Source organism: Enhydra lutris, unplaced genomic scaffold (genome assembly GCF_002288905.1).
Source record: "Enhydra lutris kenyoni isolate GAN:26980312 unplaced genomic scaffold, ASM228890v2 scaffoldscaffold9, whole genome shotgun sequence".
Classification (NCBI taxonomy): Eukaryota; Metazoa; Chordata; class Mammalia; order Carnivora; family Mustelidae; genus Enhydra; species Enhydra lutris.
Genome location: NW_019154093.1, coordinates 50,538,944 through 50,556,645, shown reverse-complemented (window position 1 = coordinate 50,556,645; position 17,702 = coordinate 50,538,944). Strand labels below are relative to the sequence as shown.

At 35.9% G+C, this 17,702-nt stretch overlaps 1 protein-coding gene across 1 annotated transcript in view; it reads left to right on the top strand.

Moving 5' to 3' along the window:
* Positions 1 to 17,702, top strand: part of LOC111143226 (tubulin tyrosine ligase like 7) — a 142,636-nt gene that overhangs the window by 102,081 nt on the left and 22,853 nt on the right. The window contains exons 18-19 of the mRNA XM_022496801.1: positions 1,502 to 1,582; positions 13,852 to 14,012. Coding sequence (XP_022352509.1) covers positions 1,502 to 1,582; positions 13,852 to 14,012 — 242 coding nt within the window. The remainder of the gene's footprint in view (positions 1 to 1,501; positions 1,583 to 13,851; positions 14,013 to 17,702) is intronic.

Genomic DNA, 17,702 nt, shown 5'->3' with positions numbered 1-17,702 from the left:
TTTTTCTTGTTATAAACACATTTGCACCACCCAGTGGAACATTCTAAAATGACACAGTCCTAAAAATTCACATTAAAGTCAATGACTTATTCCTATTTTAGAAAGAAGGTCAAGTTATTCAGATATTTCAGGTGAAAGAGCATTCCTTCAAAGATTGGTTTCCTTTAGAAACGTCTGTCTCAAATTGACATTCCTAGGTAATCCCTCAGTAACAGAAGATTGTTTTCTGGTTTCCCTGTTTTGTTTAGTTTTGGTTGGGATTTTGGTTTTTGGTTTTTGGTTTGTAGTTTTTGGGGTGTTTTTGTTTTTGTTTTTTTTGGGAGGTTTTTTTTGGTTTGTTTTTGTTGTCGCTGTTTTTGTTCCAGAGGAGAAGGCACCATCTAGTGGCCAGTTGGAAGATAAGACCCAGAATGATGCACTTCACATTTTATCATTACTTTAGGCCTATCTGAAACAACTGTCTTTCTGAAACAAAACAAACAACCCCTCCCCAACAAATAATAATAAAAATTTAACTTCCTTAATTTAAAAAATTAATAGTGGCAATTTCTATTTTGTAATCATGACATAATTATAAGCAAAATCCCCAAATATTATACATTATTTTGTTATATGAATATTTAAAAAACTGAAAATGGTATCTTACTTACAAACAAGCTGATATTTGTTACATCAAGGAAAAAGGAGGAAAAACAAACACTAGTTATAAAGCATTTTGTAGGTGTGTTTTTATTTGCATATTACCTTACTCAATCAAGTTCTCTTCTAGGTAAAGACAAAAATTTTGTACCATTTTACTCATATTTCTTAGAGATATTAGTTATACACCAACCTTTTAAATCAGGTAGAAGAAAAATTAGATAATCAGAGAGTAGAACTAATATTTGTGACTGATGTGATTGTTTTATAAAGAATATCGGCTTACATAATTAATAAAATATAGTGGATAATTATATAAGATATTAGATTGTTTACTATACATTTACTATATGCAGAAAATATTTTAATTTGTTTGCTGCTGAATATATATTGCTGGAGTATATATTCAGAATTTTTGCAGATTTTTACCAGTAAAAACCCAATAAAAACGAAACAAAGGAATAATAGAACCTTAATTATATATAAGCTACCTTCTAATGTATTGTTCAATATTCTGTTATTGTATAGGGTGATGTGGTAAATACAGCTCTTGGAATTAAAATGGAATATCTGTGTTTTGGGCTTCTTCCCAGTCCTATGTACCTGAAGACATTTGACTTCCATTTATTAGAGACTGTGTACTTTTTGTAGCAAGAAGAGGAAACTTTGGATTCTGATGGTTTAACTTAGAAATCTTTGCACATGTCTTTATGAAAGTAGACATTCTTTATTGCAAGTAATATTACGGTACTTCTGTTTCACAAATTAATTAGTAAAATTCATTTCAACTCATTCATTTACTCTTCGTTACTTTTGAGGAAAATTTTAAACTAAATTTCTTAATGTTTCTCCCCCAAAACAGATCATTGATAACTGGAAATATCATAAAACAAAAGTGGCTTCATATTGGCTTATAAAATTGGACTCTGTAAAACAACGGAAAGTGAGTAATGCCAAAAAAATAGATTTGCCTTTTGGGGTTATGTATTAAGATCATTAAATCATATTCATAATCAAACTATGTTCATGTTCATTTATTTACTCATTTCTTCACCAAATATTTATTACACAACTACTGTGTTTCAGGTACTGTTCTAGGTTCTAAGGATTAAAAAAAATGAATTTAAGAAAAGCCCCATCATCTCATAGATCTTATATTTTAGTTAAGGTGTTTGATAATAACAATGTGTAATAGAATGTAGGGTAGTTTTAAGTTCCACGAAGAAAAATAAGTGACGGTGAAAAACACCTAGAAGGTAACCTTAGAGCAGAGACCTAAATGGACTAGTGCTGTGCAGATACCTGCAAGTACGAGGTATCAGGAGGAGGGAAGAGCAGTTACCAAGGCCCTGAGTCACAAGTCAGCTTGATGTGTGCACAAGGCACAGAAGGCATCATTTCATTCCCTTTTGATAGGATAGTTGGCCTGTGGTGGTGAAGAGTGAAGTGGTAGTGAACACTGAAGTGGGATGCGTGGGCCGGGGTCAGATCACAGCTTCAGAGGCTATATGAACACCGTGGCTTTTATTCCAAGTGATGGGAGGTCACTGGAAAATTTTGAGCAGAAGAGTTACATAGTCTGGTTTATAGTTTATAAGGATCGTGAGAGCTTAGAGAATAGAAGTGGGGGAGAGGGAATGTGGCAGCATAGAAGCAGAGACCAACTAGAAGGTTTTTAGAGTGATGGAGGCAAGAGCTAATGGTTGATTAGCTGGGGGGAGTAACTGAATGGGCGGATGCTGGTGAAGAGCAGGGGTTTCCTGCTATTATTACCGTTGTTTCATTTCACTTTGATTTTAGTTTTGGATGTACTAAGGCTTATATATTGATTTGGCATCCAGTTGAAGGTATTGACTGTGTAGTGTATATATGAGTTTTTGAGTTCAGAGCTAAGGATGTGTATGGAGATACAAAATTTAGGGGTCAACCAGGATATTTAAACTGGTAGGACTAGATGAGATTACCTCCAGAGTGAGTGTGGTCAGGAAAGAGAAGAGTTTTAGGAGCTGAGCCCTTCACCACATCTACCTGTAGAAATCAGACAGGTGTGTGTGTGTGTGTGTGTGTGTGTGTGTGTGTGTGTGTGTCGGGGGAATGGAGTTAACTTAAGGGGACCAAGAAGGAGCAGCCTTCTTGAGAACTGGGTGACCAAGAAGGAGCAGCCTTCTTGAGAACCCATGAGAACCGGGTGTCCCTGAAGCCAAGCTAGGAAACCATTTTAAGGACAGAGTGATCAGCTGAGTCGGATGTGGCTGATCGGGGCTGTATGGTGAGCAGGAAGACCTGACTGCTGTTTTTGGCAATAGGAAGTTAGCAGTTACCTCATCATAACAATTAGGGGAATGGTAGGGAGTACACTTGAGTGGAGTTAGTTTCAAGGGATGAAAGGCACAGAGGAAAAAAACACAGCACAGGCCCTTTTTCAAGGAGTTTTGCTGTAGAGAGGATAGGGAAAATATGGTAGCTGGAGAGTGATGTGGGTTAATGACAAGGTTTTGTTTTGTTTTGTTTTGTTTTTAAAGATGAAGATATTTGCAGTTGTTTGTGTGCTGATGAAAATGATGTAGAAGACAGGAATGGCACAGAAAAATAGAGGTGATAGAAAATCCTTGTGTAAGTAAGCTGGGATGGTTTGTCCTAACCAGGAGCATTTGTTCTAGTAGGAGAAGGCAGAGTCTGGCATCATGGAGGGAAGATGTAAAGGTTTTCTTCTGCTGGGGAGGGGTTTTAGAGATTGAAGGAGATGGTAAAATGTATGTGATAGTTATCTTGGACAGTAGGAGAGGGGAGTGGCCAGCAAGCCTGCCTAGCCCATCAAGTGCCCTGCAATATTATTTGGGGGAAGGTATATTAGTAGCTTTCATGAAGTTGTATTCCTTCGGGAATGCAAGCTATCATTTCCTCTTCCAAGATTTATTGCTAATAAGCTGAAAGTTGACACTGATCAAGTGATGACTTTTAAATTATATACTTTCATTTGAGTGAACTGAATTCACAATTTAGCATTAACACATTGAACAAATAATTACTTGGTGTTCTGACACATGCCAAATACTGGGCTGCTGTTGAGGAAGCTATAGCAAAGCTGGTACAGAGGTAGACTGAAAACACATTATAAGCCCTGAATACACATTTGCCAAGTCACTGACTGTGGCCTTGACTGATTAAAATAAGGACTTCTTACTAGAATTGGAACCCTAAATTTCCTCAAGTCCATATACCTTTTGTAATCTAGAAGATGGAAGACTGTAGGTTAAGTTGCTAATTAAAATGAAAAAGTCCAAAAGCAGATTAAAGAATTTATTATTTAAAAGCAGTAGAGAAAGGATAATTGCCCCCCCAAATGATACTAAAGCAATTGGCTACCTATTTGTAAGAAAATTAGGTTGGAGCCTAATCTCTCACCATATGCAAAAATACATTCTAGATAGATTATAGCTTTATTTGTAAAAAGAGAAACTATTAAAAGCTTAAAAGAAAAGGATATGTTTGTAACCTTACAACGGGGGAACCACTTCTTAAGAAAGACCTCAAACCCAGAAAACTTAAAGAAAATATTGATAGCTTTGATTACATGAAAGCTTTGAAACAAATTAAAAAGCAGAAGCTGTGAGGAGAATGGGGTGAGGGGTATTGAGGAAGATAGATACTTGCAGCACATAAAACCCAAAGTAACACCAATAAAACAAAACCTCCTACAAATCAACCAGCAAAAGACAAACTACCCTATAAATATTAATAAATAAAATGGCAAAGTACATAAAAAGGCCATGAAAAGACAATTTATGGATCTTCAAATAGCCAATTAACATATAAATAGATACTTGGCCTCACTAATGATGAAGGAAAAGCAAGTAAAAACCATCATATTGGCAAAAATTAATAAGACAGATATCAGTGATAGAAATAGTATGCATAAAAGAGCCCTTGCTATACTATTAGAGGGAGAATAATACATTGGTACAACTGGAACAGTGATATGCAGTATCTATTAAAATTACAAATGTTCATAACCTTATGACTCAGCAAAACTACTTTCAGTGTTCTATCCTACAGAATAATTGTGTGAGTATAGGAAAGATTGACATACATGAGCATTCGTTGCCATGGTATTTGTGAAGGTAAAACATTTGAAGCAGCCTAAATGTCTTATCAGGAGATTTATGTTTAAATAAATTATAGTGCCTTTACACTACTTAATTGCATTACATTGAATACTCTGCTGAAATCATAGATCTTAACCTGAGAGGTAGAACAGGATAATGACTTACAACATATGAAACATACATACGTTAGTAAAATTAGCCAAACTTTACTAATTATGACTGAAGGATACAGTCAGTAAGCCCAGGAGGCCATGAGCCCATCAGCTCTCAGGTGTCCCTTTTCAAATGCCCAGAGGCATTCTGGGTTCAGGGTGATAACTGCCAACTATGTATGGATCACCTTAGTACAGAGGGAGACTTCCAGATTTGTGTGGCCTTCATTTTCCTTCTCCATTAGTCACCCATGTAGTCTTTGTGACTAATTTCCATTCTCTAGCCAGCTGAAATGAAAAGGTTGATTGACTATGTTGTCTGATAGAACTCTCTGCAAAGATGGCAATGTTCTTTATTCGTGATGTCCAGTACAGTGGTCACTAGATACATGTGGCCATTGATTGAGCATTTGAAATGTGGCTATTGTGATTGAGGAATTAAACTTTTAATTTTAATTAATTTAAATTTAAATAGCCAAACGTGTCTAGTGGCTACTGTAGTTGATAGAACTTTCTCATTTATCTCTTTGCTAGAAAATTTTATTAGAGGGTTTGCAAGAATATCCAGTAAGGTCATCATTGTCATGGGCATCTCGAAGAAGTCATGCCTCTGTCAACTTTTTCCCTTCTATATACCAGCCAAAAAGGATATCAAGTTAGCAAATTAAATGAACACATCATGTTGTACAATAATATAGTCCCATTTTAAATGACTTACGTGCATGTACTATTTTAAACTATTTTATTAAAATACTATTTTATTAAATACTACTTATTAAAATAAGTATTTTATTTTATATATATTTATATTTTACATATATAATTTATTTTATACATATTTACAGATAAACTATTATTTTATATATAAAATAAATTATTTTATTAAAAAATTTAAAATGACTTATGTGTATGTACTTCAAAGTTTTTTTCTTTAAAATTTTTACAAACCAGGTACCAAGTTGTTAAGATGGTGTTTTTCTCAAGGGTAGGTAGACGTACTGAGCCAGGAGAACGAAAGCGGTGACATTTGGTGTCATTATTGTTTTTGTGTATTTCTCCGTATTTTTTCAAGTTAAAATAATCTTTTTAAAAATGACAGAATGACAGGGAGACACAGGCATTCCTCTGAAGGCTGTCTGGACTACCCCCCCATCCTGCCCCCCGCAATCAGATATTAACTTTCTTTATTCTAAGTCCTTATGGCACTTTTACTCATTTGTACTTACACGATCTGCCTTGAGAGGTTTTGTACTAATTTTTTTTCCACTTCTCTAAAAACCAGGGGCTTGTCTTACTTTGTAGTCACCTGTAGGAGGATTTCTATAAACACTTATTAAGTTGATTCAGTTCTAGACTCTTAGGAACTCTGTCAATGGCAGCTAGCTTCTTTCTGCTTCCGTTTTTCTTCACTAGTGATGTGTGTTTATTTGAACAGCATCAGCAAATTAAGACACTGTCATTCTGCTTTTTAAATGTGGTTTGAGGGACGCCTGGGTGGCTCAGTTGGTTAAGCAGCTGCCTTCGGCTCAGGTCATGATCCCAGCATCCTGGGATCGAGTCCCACATCGGGCTCCTTGCTCGGCAGGGAGCCTGCTTCTCCCTCTGCCTCTGCCTGCCATTCTGTCTGCCTGTGCTCGCTCTCTCTCCCTCTCTCTCTCTGATAAATAAATAAAATCTTAAAAAAAAAATCCTTAAATGTGGTTTGAGAAGGTCTGATAAACATGGTATGGGATGATCAGATGATGTGTGTGCATAGTAATATTTGTGAATTGGAATTGTGAAACTGTTTTAGGATTGTTATGCTCAATTTGGTTTATAAATTTTGAGTGAAATTAAACAGTTGCTTATAAATTTACTTGCAAGTACTTTTGCCAGTATCTGCTTGATTTACTCTATGAATATTTGGAAGGAGTTATGTTTGTGTAATCCTTTCCTCGGCATCTCCATCTCTGTGTTTATCCAAACTGTTCTGTTATAGAAGTGGAGAAAGCCTCAGTGTGGGGGGCATGGTGTTTAGTACAACTTATATACCTAGTTACTTTTCTTTGAGCCCTTTTGTTGGTACTTTCAGCATAAACCAAAAGCACTATTTATCTTCCATCCTTGTAAAAAGTAGTAAGACATCCCATCTTCAATACAAATCTTGTTAAAGTCCCATAGTTTAGACTACCTAAGCAATTATAGTAAAACTTCTACATAGGTAATTTAATAGACGGTTCTATTTTTGGCAGAAGAATTTGTAGCTTGAATTTTGACTCTAAGCAGTAAGGGCTGATTTTAATAGAGCAAATTCATCCTGTCAAGTTGACCACTTTCATGGATGCCCTGAAAGATGGCTCAGGAATGGTAGGCTAGGCTGTGATGAGAAAGGGAAAGCCCAGAATTTACACACTTGCAACCCATTTGTGGCAATTTTCTTGCTGTGGTCATGATCGCTATGTTTCCCTTTCTTCCCTCAAACATTTTATTCTTTAAGACCCTTTTCTAAAACAGACTGTAAGTGCTCAGATACGTGGTAGAAGTTGAGACACTCCTAGGAAAAGAAACAGAAGGCAGCTTTCAGCAGCATTCATACTGTGATGGCATTCCTCCCCCTACTTAAGCAAGGGTCATTGAAGAGCTCTCACCCATGAGTAATTATTTGAATAATAAGGAAATGAATTTCTGGAAAACTCTTCCTTCCTGTAAAATTAACCCTGCCAAGTTTATAGGTTCTTTCACCCATGCTCACAAAAGGAAGCATAACAAATACACTCATCATGAATGCAAATCATCAGGCCAGCCAGTAGTATAGAGGTCTTGAGCTCTGACATAAAGAGAGAGTTTTTAATTGGGACTTTTTTTTTTTTTAACATTTTGTTCACTTAATCAGTAGCATTAGAATGAATTAAGTGAAATACTTAAAATTTAGCTTAGATAGGGTAAGTATAGAGATATATGGTGAAAATAATCATTGAGACAAAGTTAAATATGTTTGTCTGATTTCTTTATATATGTATATATGTATATATGTATATATAAAATGTTATTTTTTAATTTTTTTATTTTTTATAAACTAAAATGTTATTTATAAAGATTTTTTTTCCCTCTACCTCTTCCCAATCTTGTTTATTTCCAATGAAATGAGAGATAAAGTGGGATCAGAGAATGACTGACTGAAATATTTTTTTCTTGTAACATGAGAGCCAGTATAATAATGAGTTGAAAAGTGCATTGAAAAAGATTTTAAAAGCTAAAAATATTATATGTTAATATTACATAGTGGAAAGAGGTACTAGACTTGTAGTCCCATCAATTTGGGTTCACTACTGCCTCTGCCCTTTACTTGGGGCAGGTGACTTCTCAGAACTTCTCTGAGATTTATAACATTAAGTATTGGAGGGTTCTTGTGATGTGACACTTCATAGGGAGGGTGCTCTGGCCTTGGAAGGTATGAAATGCAGGCTGATGTAGAGTATGTAGAAATGAAGTGTAAAAAATTGTCTGCTGGGTTGTAATATATTAGCCATTTATTTGCCTATCTGTTTGAAACCTGTGCTATTGCTTACTATAAAACCAAAAACTACATCCAAGAGAACAAAAAGAAACCTAGAATGTGGGTCAGCCATAATATGTAGAATTAGATATTATAAAAAATTATCTGTTTAGAAGACCAGAGATTTAACTACTTTACATTTAGATGTGGGTTAATCAGATCTATCCTTCTTAGAGCCGGGATGATAGTAATCATTGGAAGCTGTGTCAGCTCGATCTCCTGGGGAGCAGAGATAAGATAGAATTGGAAGTGAAAGAGATTTGTAAGAGAAAACACCTCCAAAAAATAAAAGAGAGAGTTCAAGTAGGTAGGTAGAGCCTTCAGATTGCTATTTGCACCTGACAGTGGTGAAGGGAGCTCAGGAGGGTTGGGGAAGAAGAACCTAAACTAGTGAAGTTCTCAGAGAGCCTCATAGGGCTGATGGGGAGCCAGAACAAAGGTTGCCTGTAGAGGGACCTTGCTAGATGAAAATGACCCCTCTATGGTTCTCCCATCCATGCTCAATCCTTTGGTTGGGAGCAGAGGAGAGCATAAGCTTGAATGTGGCAGTGGCTCCTGAACGGGGAAGCTGTCAGTTAACTGCACTCTTGAAAGCAAGGTGAGTCCAATGGCATTCCACAAAGGCTGTATGTAATATGATTTAAGTTGACAAACATTTATTGGTTGCCATTTTGTATAAGAACTATGCTAAGCACATTGGAGATTTGGGGAGTTGTTCACTCATTCATTTAGTTACTTGCTCATTCTAACATGCATTCAACAATATTGATTGGGGGACCACCATGTCCCAAGCACTATTCTAGGTGTAGAATGCCCAAAACTCTCACTGAAATCTTTTTTCCATTTATGGACCATTGTTGAAATATGTATCTCCCTTTTTCTGTTCCAGGATCAAAGCATTTGCTGGTTGCTCATTAAAATGTTATAAAACTCTAAGATTAGAACCCACAAACACAAACTCTTTCACGTGCCTTATTTCAGATTTTCCTTAATGGATGTAAACTTTAAAGGTCAAGGATGAGGGAATTAAATACTGAAAAGAATCCTCACCAGGTGGAAATGGAAACAGCTAATCTTATTTAACATCATGTTGTGGTAACTCCACAGTTGCATAATTTAGCTTTCTGCCAAGAATGCAGTTGCTTTATATAATTTATAAGGAATATATGTTAAGTATGAAAATATTGCAGTGTTGGTGCGCTGTGAAGAATGCCAGATTTGCTGAAAAGCTTATTCTCTGATGTGATATCTAGGCATAAACTAAGATTGGAGGATGAAGAGAAAATATATAGTGATATTAAGCTTATACTATATTTGCATTTATGTGGGGGTTCTAAAAGATCTTTGTTGATCAAGTGTTTCTTCTCTAAATAGCAATTTCTTTTTAATACCCAGTGTAGTTGCTTCTGCATGCATTTTGATGTTATTATTTTCCATCTCTTTTTCATTTGGGCTGACATCGATGCTGTACAGAGTGGTTCGTTTTGCATCAGCACAAATGCCTTTACCCTATAGCCATGGCTACTGCATGCACCATTACTACAGCATGTAGTGATTTTAATGTTATTTCTAAACCTCCCTCACCTCATGCCATTATTTTAATTTAGAACCAACTGTTCAGCCATATGGGGCAGTTTGTCACTCAACATCTGTGTGTTCTTGCAAAATATGAATCTGTGTACTTCATGCCTTCACATGTGCTATATTTCATATGGAAAAGACAAATCTTTCCATTTTATTAATGTTTTCATTGACTGAATCTCCCATTTATTTTTTTCCCTTGGAGAGCTTAATGTTGGATCCGGATGCTTTTAAAAGTCACAATGTCAGGAAAGGATACCTGTATTCTACAACTTAGCCTCACTTGAGTCCACAGATAAACACAAAGGTCACCTTGCTGGCCATTTGTTTTCATGTTTTGCAAATTAGTCATCTTCTATCCTTTTTGTTCTAACCCCAAAGCACCTAGTTATCCAAAATAGCATTACTCATGAGCTAGCATTAGTTTACCTCTTTCCAGTCTGATTTCTTGCCTGTCTGCTCTCTGCCTTGCTAAAATTATTCAGTGGATGTTTTGCTAAAGGTGCAGTCAGTGTCTCCCTATCTGTATAGCCTTTTAAGCAGATTAGACCCTTTGCCCTGGCCCTGATGGAGGGGGTGCCCGGGCAGTCTTCTCTGTACACAATGACCCCACCCATTTTCCCAAGTGTTATTTGACTAGAGGCAAATCTGAATCCAAGAAGTGACAATTTGATTCTTTTCTAGGATTTGTTGTTGACATCTGGTTAGAATGAAGTAATTGTGAAGTAATTTTGAGTTGCTGAGTAGTGCTTAGGAGGAGAGATCTCTCTATACTGCTGTCCACTTACCAGCTGTGCAATCTTGGCAAAATTACTTATCTGCTCCATTCCTGAGCGTTCTCATCCATAAAATGAGACCCCAAAATGTCCTCAAAACAAAAAATTTTCACAACCATTAGGCAACACAACCTAACTTACCTGAATTCCATTGGTGACAATGACCTGACAGGAAGTTATGTATTATTTTTGTCTTGTCTCCTGGTTTGCATGTTCACATATTTTCCTGAAGCAATAGTAATATGCATGATTATGGAATCTAGCCTCAAGATGTTTTGAAAAGGGACCGTGGACCAATTTGTGTCTACCTTATGTTTTTGTTTTGAGGACTAAATGAATTGCTATATGTAAAAGTGTTTAGAACAATCCCTGGTCCACAGCGAGGTCCATAGTAAGCCCTCAATAAGTGTTAGCTCTGATTTTTACCTTGTCTGCATAGATTTCACTTTGCTTTGAAGAATAGTTTCACTAAGATAAACACCTGCTGAGCCTCGGGGATGTGATAAGTCTTTTTTTCTCCAAGATGAGCATAATGCTTCTCTTTATGTGGATAATGGTCTGTATTAACTAAACAGGAAATGAAAATAAAGCAAGATAATTATTAATAGGGGAAGAATGGGGGATGAAGGGATCATAGGTCAGTGGCAGGTAAAGGTCTCCCTGTATACATTCACCAGGTGAATAGGTAAGGGGAGACTGTCCCAAGCAGAGGCAGGAGTGTATGTGAATGCTCAGAGTGGAGATGAGGGAGTCAGGTTCTTGTACCCTTGGTTTGCATGCCCTCATGCCCTCCAAATTATAGGTCTCTCTAACCCATTCCTTTCTCCAGGACCAGGGAGCTTGCCTCCTTTAAAACTGAAGGCAAAGAGAAGCAAAGGAGAATGTATGTTCCCCATAAGCGGCTCAGGAGAAACAGGGGCAAGTTCCTGTATTGCCTAGGTCATACTAGTCTCATGATTCTGAGAAACCACTCAGGCAGAGATGCTCGTGTTGCAAGAAGCCTAGAATATTTTATTCATCTCTCCATGTTGGAGGAAATATCAGGAGTAGAGCAGAAACATTCTTCACCCCTAACTCCCTGGCCACTTTCAGAAGTTGCTTTTTGTCATGTGTGGGTGAGAACATTAGACCATCATGGTTTTAAAATTCCCTCTAAAGTGAGAATAAAGCACGTACAGAGTAGTGGCCAAGAGGTGTCCATGAAGTGCTTCGTATAGAGCAGGCAGGCCATACATGTTAGCCGCCCTTCTCTTTGGTTCTTATGCATCACATGTATTTTACCATAAAATGTATTAAAAAAGAAATAAGTAATCTATAATCTCAAATGCTATAAAGTTGAATAATTATTTAATAATAGAGTATGAAAGGGGCACCTGGGTGGCTCAGTCCTTTGAGTGGCAGACTCTTGATTTTGGCTCAGGTCATGATCCCAGGGTCATGAGATGGAGCTCTGGGGCTCTGCCCTCAGCGGGGAGTCTGCTCTTCTCCTTCTCCCTCTGTCCTTTTCCCCTCTGTAAAATAAATTAACAAATCTTAAAAAAATAGTATAATATGAAATTAATGTAAACATGGCTACTTTTTACATTTTTTCCTGCATTACAACTTTTAGCCTGTTATTACTCACATAGAAAGTAGGAAGGAGGGGCGCCTGGGTGGCTCAGTGGACTAAGCCTCTGCCTTCGGCTCAGGTCATGATCTCAAGGTCCTGGAATCAAGCCCCGTATCAGGCTCTCTGCTCAGCGGGGAGCCTGCTTCTCCCTCTCTCTCTCTGCCTGCCTCTCTCTGCCTACTTGTGATCTCTGTATGTCAAATAAAAAAAATAAACAAAATCTTTAAAGAAAGTAGGAAGGAAAATAGAGAAATGACTTAAATGTATCATTTACTGCTAGTGTGGACACTTCTACCACATCAATCATGAGTACTTCTTTCCACCTTAAAAAAATATAGAGTTAAACTAATAGATTAAATGAAAATTGTAAAAAATATAAAGGTATGCATTCATGCCCAATGGACATAGCAGTATTCTTGTGAGTAATTCATAGTAAAGTTTCAAAAATAAATCCTTCTTAAACATTTGTTATCTGTAGTAACAAGCTTTTCCCAAGTGACTTTATTGCAGATTGAATTCTCTCTCCTTATTCGCCGCCCCCTCATCTGACATGCCCCTGACCCGCTGTGGGGGTTGCAGTACTGTTCCCACTTCATGGGGAAGGAAGCGGGAATGGGAAGGGAAAGCCTGAGGCTGCTCACGCCATTTCTCATGAGAAGCTGAAGTTGACATTCTTCTCAAAATAAAATATTTTGAAAACTTTTTACTGAATTAACTTGACGGATGTTTATTCTACATGTGCCTTATCAGAAATAAGGAATATCACTTTTTAAACTGTGGCTGTTTTAAAGAGAGACAAATTAAATAATTCTTTTATCTGCTTCCAATTCTTATGTAATTCTGATATTAATCTTTTGTTGGAGGTATATGTTTTAAATATATTTTCCGAGTTTGTAACTTGATCTTTTATTTTCCTTAAGGTATCTTTTGATGTCCAGAAGTTCTTAACTTTAGTATAATCAACTTATTAATATTTGATGGTCTATACTTTTTTTATGACTTAAAGTAACCTTTTTCTAACCTAAAAATGAAAAGATATTCACCAATAGTGAATTTTCAGTAATATATTTAATGATTCATTTTTTAAGCCTAAGGTCCTAATCCCTCTAGAGTTGATTTTTGTTAGTTGAGTGAGGATTCAACTTTACTTTCTTAGTAAAACTTGCTATTTTTCAGTCTCCATTTATTGATTTAATTTAGATTTAATTGAGGTTTAAATTTTAAACTTAATCTCTTCTTATACCAATGGTCTGACTTGCCACCTACATCATACACTAGAGTTTCACAAATGCATGGACCTATTTCTGGGATTTTTACTCTGTGCTGTTGTCCAGTGAATGAATGTGTATAAGTGTGTGTATGAATTTGTCTTTGAATTATATATATTCATCTTCGAATTTTAGACACACACTTACATGCTTAGATTTTGAAATAACTTTGGTTTTTCCACTAGGTTTTGGACATAGTAAAAACAAGTATTCGTACAATTCTTCCACGTATTTGGAAGGTACCTGATGTTGAGGAAGTAAGTTTATATCGGATTTTCAACCGGGTTTTTAATCGCCTACTCTGGAGTCATGGCCAAGGACTATGGAACTGTTTCTGTGATTCAGGGTAAGTTCTAAGTTACCTTTTATTATTGTTAACTTTTAACATTTTACTATTTAGTTATATAGGAATCCCAATAAAATGGTTGAATTTCTATAATGATCTGTTAAAATATGGAATTTTTTTTTACTGCATTTAGTTTTGTATTTGGCTATAATTTATAGCAGACTGATTTAGATGAGATCATGAATATGAACACAACACCTAACTAATTTGAATTCAGTGGAAAGAAGGTAGTCTTTAATTTTGTTTTATTTAAATTCGATTAATTTACATATCGTATGTTATTAGTTTCAGAGGTAGAGGTTAGTGATTCATTAGTTGCATGTTAACACACAGTACTCATTACATCAAATACCCTCCTTAATGGCCATCACCCAGTTACCCCATCTCACCACCCCTATCCCCTCTAGCAAACTTCAGTTTAATTTTCTATCATTATTTTGTCTCCCTCTCTGATTTCACCTTCTTTTATTTTTCCCTCCCTTCCCCTATGATCCTCTGTTTTGTTTCTTAAATTCTACATATGAATGAAATCATATGATAATTTTCTTTCTCTGATTGACTTATTTCATTTAGCATAATACTCTCTAGTTTCATCCACATCATTGCAAATGGCAAGATTTTAATTTTTAATGGCTGCATAATATTCCAGCATATATATATATATATATATATGTTTATATATATATATATATGAATAAAGAATAAAGAATATATGTGTGTGTGTGTGTGTGTGTGTGTACACATACATACACATATGTATGTATATATATACCACATTTCTTTAGTCATTCACCTGTCGATGGACATCTGTGCTCTTTCCATAGTTTGGCTATTGTGGACATTGCTGCTATAAACATTAAGGGTGTAGGTGCCCCTTCAGGTCACTACATTTGTATCTTTAGGATAAATCCCTAATAGTGCAATTGCTGGGTTGTTGGGTAGCTCTATTTTTAACTTTTTGAGAAATCTCCATGCTGTTTTTCAGAGTCTCTGTACCTGCTTGCATGCCCACCAGCAGTGTAAAAGGGGTCCCCTTTCTCCACATCTCACCATTTCTTGTTTCCTGACTTGTTCATTTTAGCCATTCTGACCAATGTGAGGTGGTATCTCATTGTGGTTTTGGTTTGTATTTTCCTGTTGCTGAGTGATATTGAGCATTTCTTCATGTGTCTATTGACCATCTGTCTGTCTGACATGTTTGGAGAAATGTCTGTTCGTGTCCTCTGCCCATTTCTTGACTAGATTCCTTGTTCTTTAGGTGTTGAGTTTGATAAGTTCTTTATAGATTTTGGATACCAGCCCTTTATCTGATATGTCATTTGCAAATATCTTCTCCCATTCTCTTGGTTGTCTTTTAGTTTTATTGGCTGTTTCCTTTGCTATGCAAAAGATTTTTATCTTGATGAAGTCCCAATAGTTCATTTTTGCTTTTGTTTCCCTTGCCTTTGGAAACCTGTCTAGCAAGAAGTTGCTGTGGCCAAGGTCAGAGATGTTGCTGCCTGTATTCTCCTCAAGGATTTTGATGGAGTCCTGTCTCACATTTAGGTCTTTCATCCATTTTGAGTTTATTTTTATGTTTGGCGTAAGAAATTGATCCGGTTTCATTCTCCTGCAAGTGGATGTCCAATTTTCCCAACACTGTTTGTTGAAAAGACTGTCTTTTTTCCATTGGACATTCTTTCCTGCTTTGTCAAAGATTAGCTGACCATAGAGTTGAAGGTTCATTTCTGGGTTCTCTATTCTGTTCCTTTGATCTATGTGTCTGTTTTTATGCCAGTACCATACTATCTTGATGATTACAATTTTGTGATAGAGCTTAAAGTCCAGAATTGTGATGCCATAGCTTTGATTTTCTTTTTCAACATTCCTTTGGCTATTTGGGGTCTTTTCTGGTTCTGTACAAATTTTAGGATTATTTGTTGCAGCTCTGTGAAAAATGTTGATGGTATTTTGATATGGATTGCATTGAATGTATAGATTGCTTTATAGACATTTTCACAATATTTGTTCTTCCAATCTGTGAGCATGGACAGTTTTTCCATTTCTTTATGTCTTCCTCAATTCTTTCATAAGTGTTCTCTAGCTTTTGGGTAACAGATCATTTACCTCTTTGATTAGGTTTATTCCTAGGTATCTTACGGTATTTGGTGCCATTGTAAATGGGATCATTTCCTTAATTTCTCTTTCTTCTGTTTCCTTGTTAGTGTATAGGAATGCAACTGATTTCTGTGCATTGATTTTATGTCTTGTAACTTTGATAAATTCCTGATGAGTTCTAGCAATTTTGGGGTTGAAGTCTTTTGTGTTTCCTATGAAGATTATCATGTCATCTGTGAGGAGTGAAAGTTTGAGTTCTTTGCCAATTCGGATGCTGATTTATTTCTTTTTCTTTGATTGCTTAGGCTAGGACTTCTAGTACTATGTTGAACAACAGTGGTGAAAGTGGGTTCCTGACCTTAGGGGAATAGTTCTGTTTCCTATTGAGAATGATATTCGCTGTGGGCTTTTCATATATGGCTTCTATGATATTGAGGTATGTTCCCTCTATCCCTATACTGTGAAGAGTTTTAAATCAAGAAAGGATGCTGTGTTTTGTCAAATAGTTTTTCTGCATCTATTGAGAGGATCATATGGTTCTTGTCCTTTCTTTTATTAATGTAGGATATCAAATTGATTGATTTGTGAATATTGAACCATCCTTGCAGCCCAGGAATAAATCTCATTTGGTTGTGGTGAATAATCCTTTTAAGGCACTGTTGGATCCTATTGACTAGTATCTTGGTGAGAATTTTGGCATCCATGTTCGTCAGGGATATTGATCTGTAATTCTCCTTTTTGGTGGTTTTTTTCTGGTTTTGGGATCAAAGTAATTCTGGCCACATAGAATGAGTTTGGAAGTTTTCCTTCTGTTTCTGTTTCTTGAAACAGCTTCAGAAGAATACATATTAATTCTTTAAATGTTTGGTAGAATTTTCTTGGGAAGCCATCCAGCTCTAGACTCTTGATTTTTGATTATTGCTTCAGTTTCCTTAGTGGTTATGGGTCTGTTCAGTTTTTCTATTTCTTCCTCATTCAATTTTGGTAGTTCATATGTTCTAGGAATGTATCCATTTTTTCCAGATTGCCTAATTTTTTTGCATATAGTTGATGTAATATATTTGTATAATTATATTTCTTCGGTGTTGTGATCTCTCCTCTTTCATTTGTAATTTTACTAATTTATATCCTTTCTCTTTTCTTTTTGGTAAGTTTGGCTAGGGGTTTATCGTTCTTATTAATTCTTTCAAAGAACTTGCTCCTAGTTTCATTGATCTGTTCTACTGTTCTTCTTTTATTTTTTTTTAAATTTTAATTGGTTTCTGCTATTTAATTGGTTTCTGCTCTAATCTTTATTATTTCTCTTCTGTTGCTGTGTTTAGCCTTTATTTGCTGTGCTTTTTTACTGCTCCTTTAGGTATAAGATTAGCTTGTATATTTGAGCCTTTTCTTGTTCTTGAGAAAGGCCTATATTACTATATACTGCCTTCCTAGGACCACCTTTGCTGCCTCCCAAAGGTTCTGAAATTTTGTGTTTTAATTTTTATTTGCTTCCATGAAAATTTTAAAAATTTTCTTTAATTTTCTGGTTGATCCATTTATTCTTTAGTAGGATGCTCTTTAACCTCCATGTATTTGTGTTCCTTCCAAATT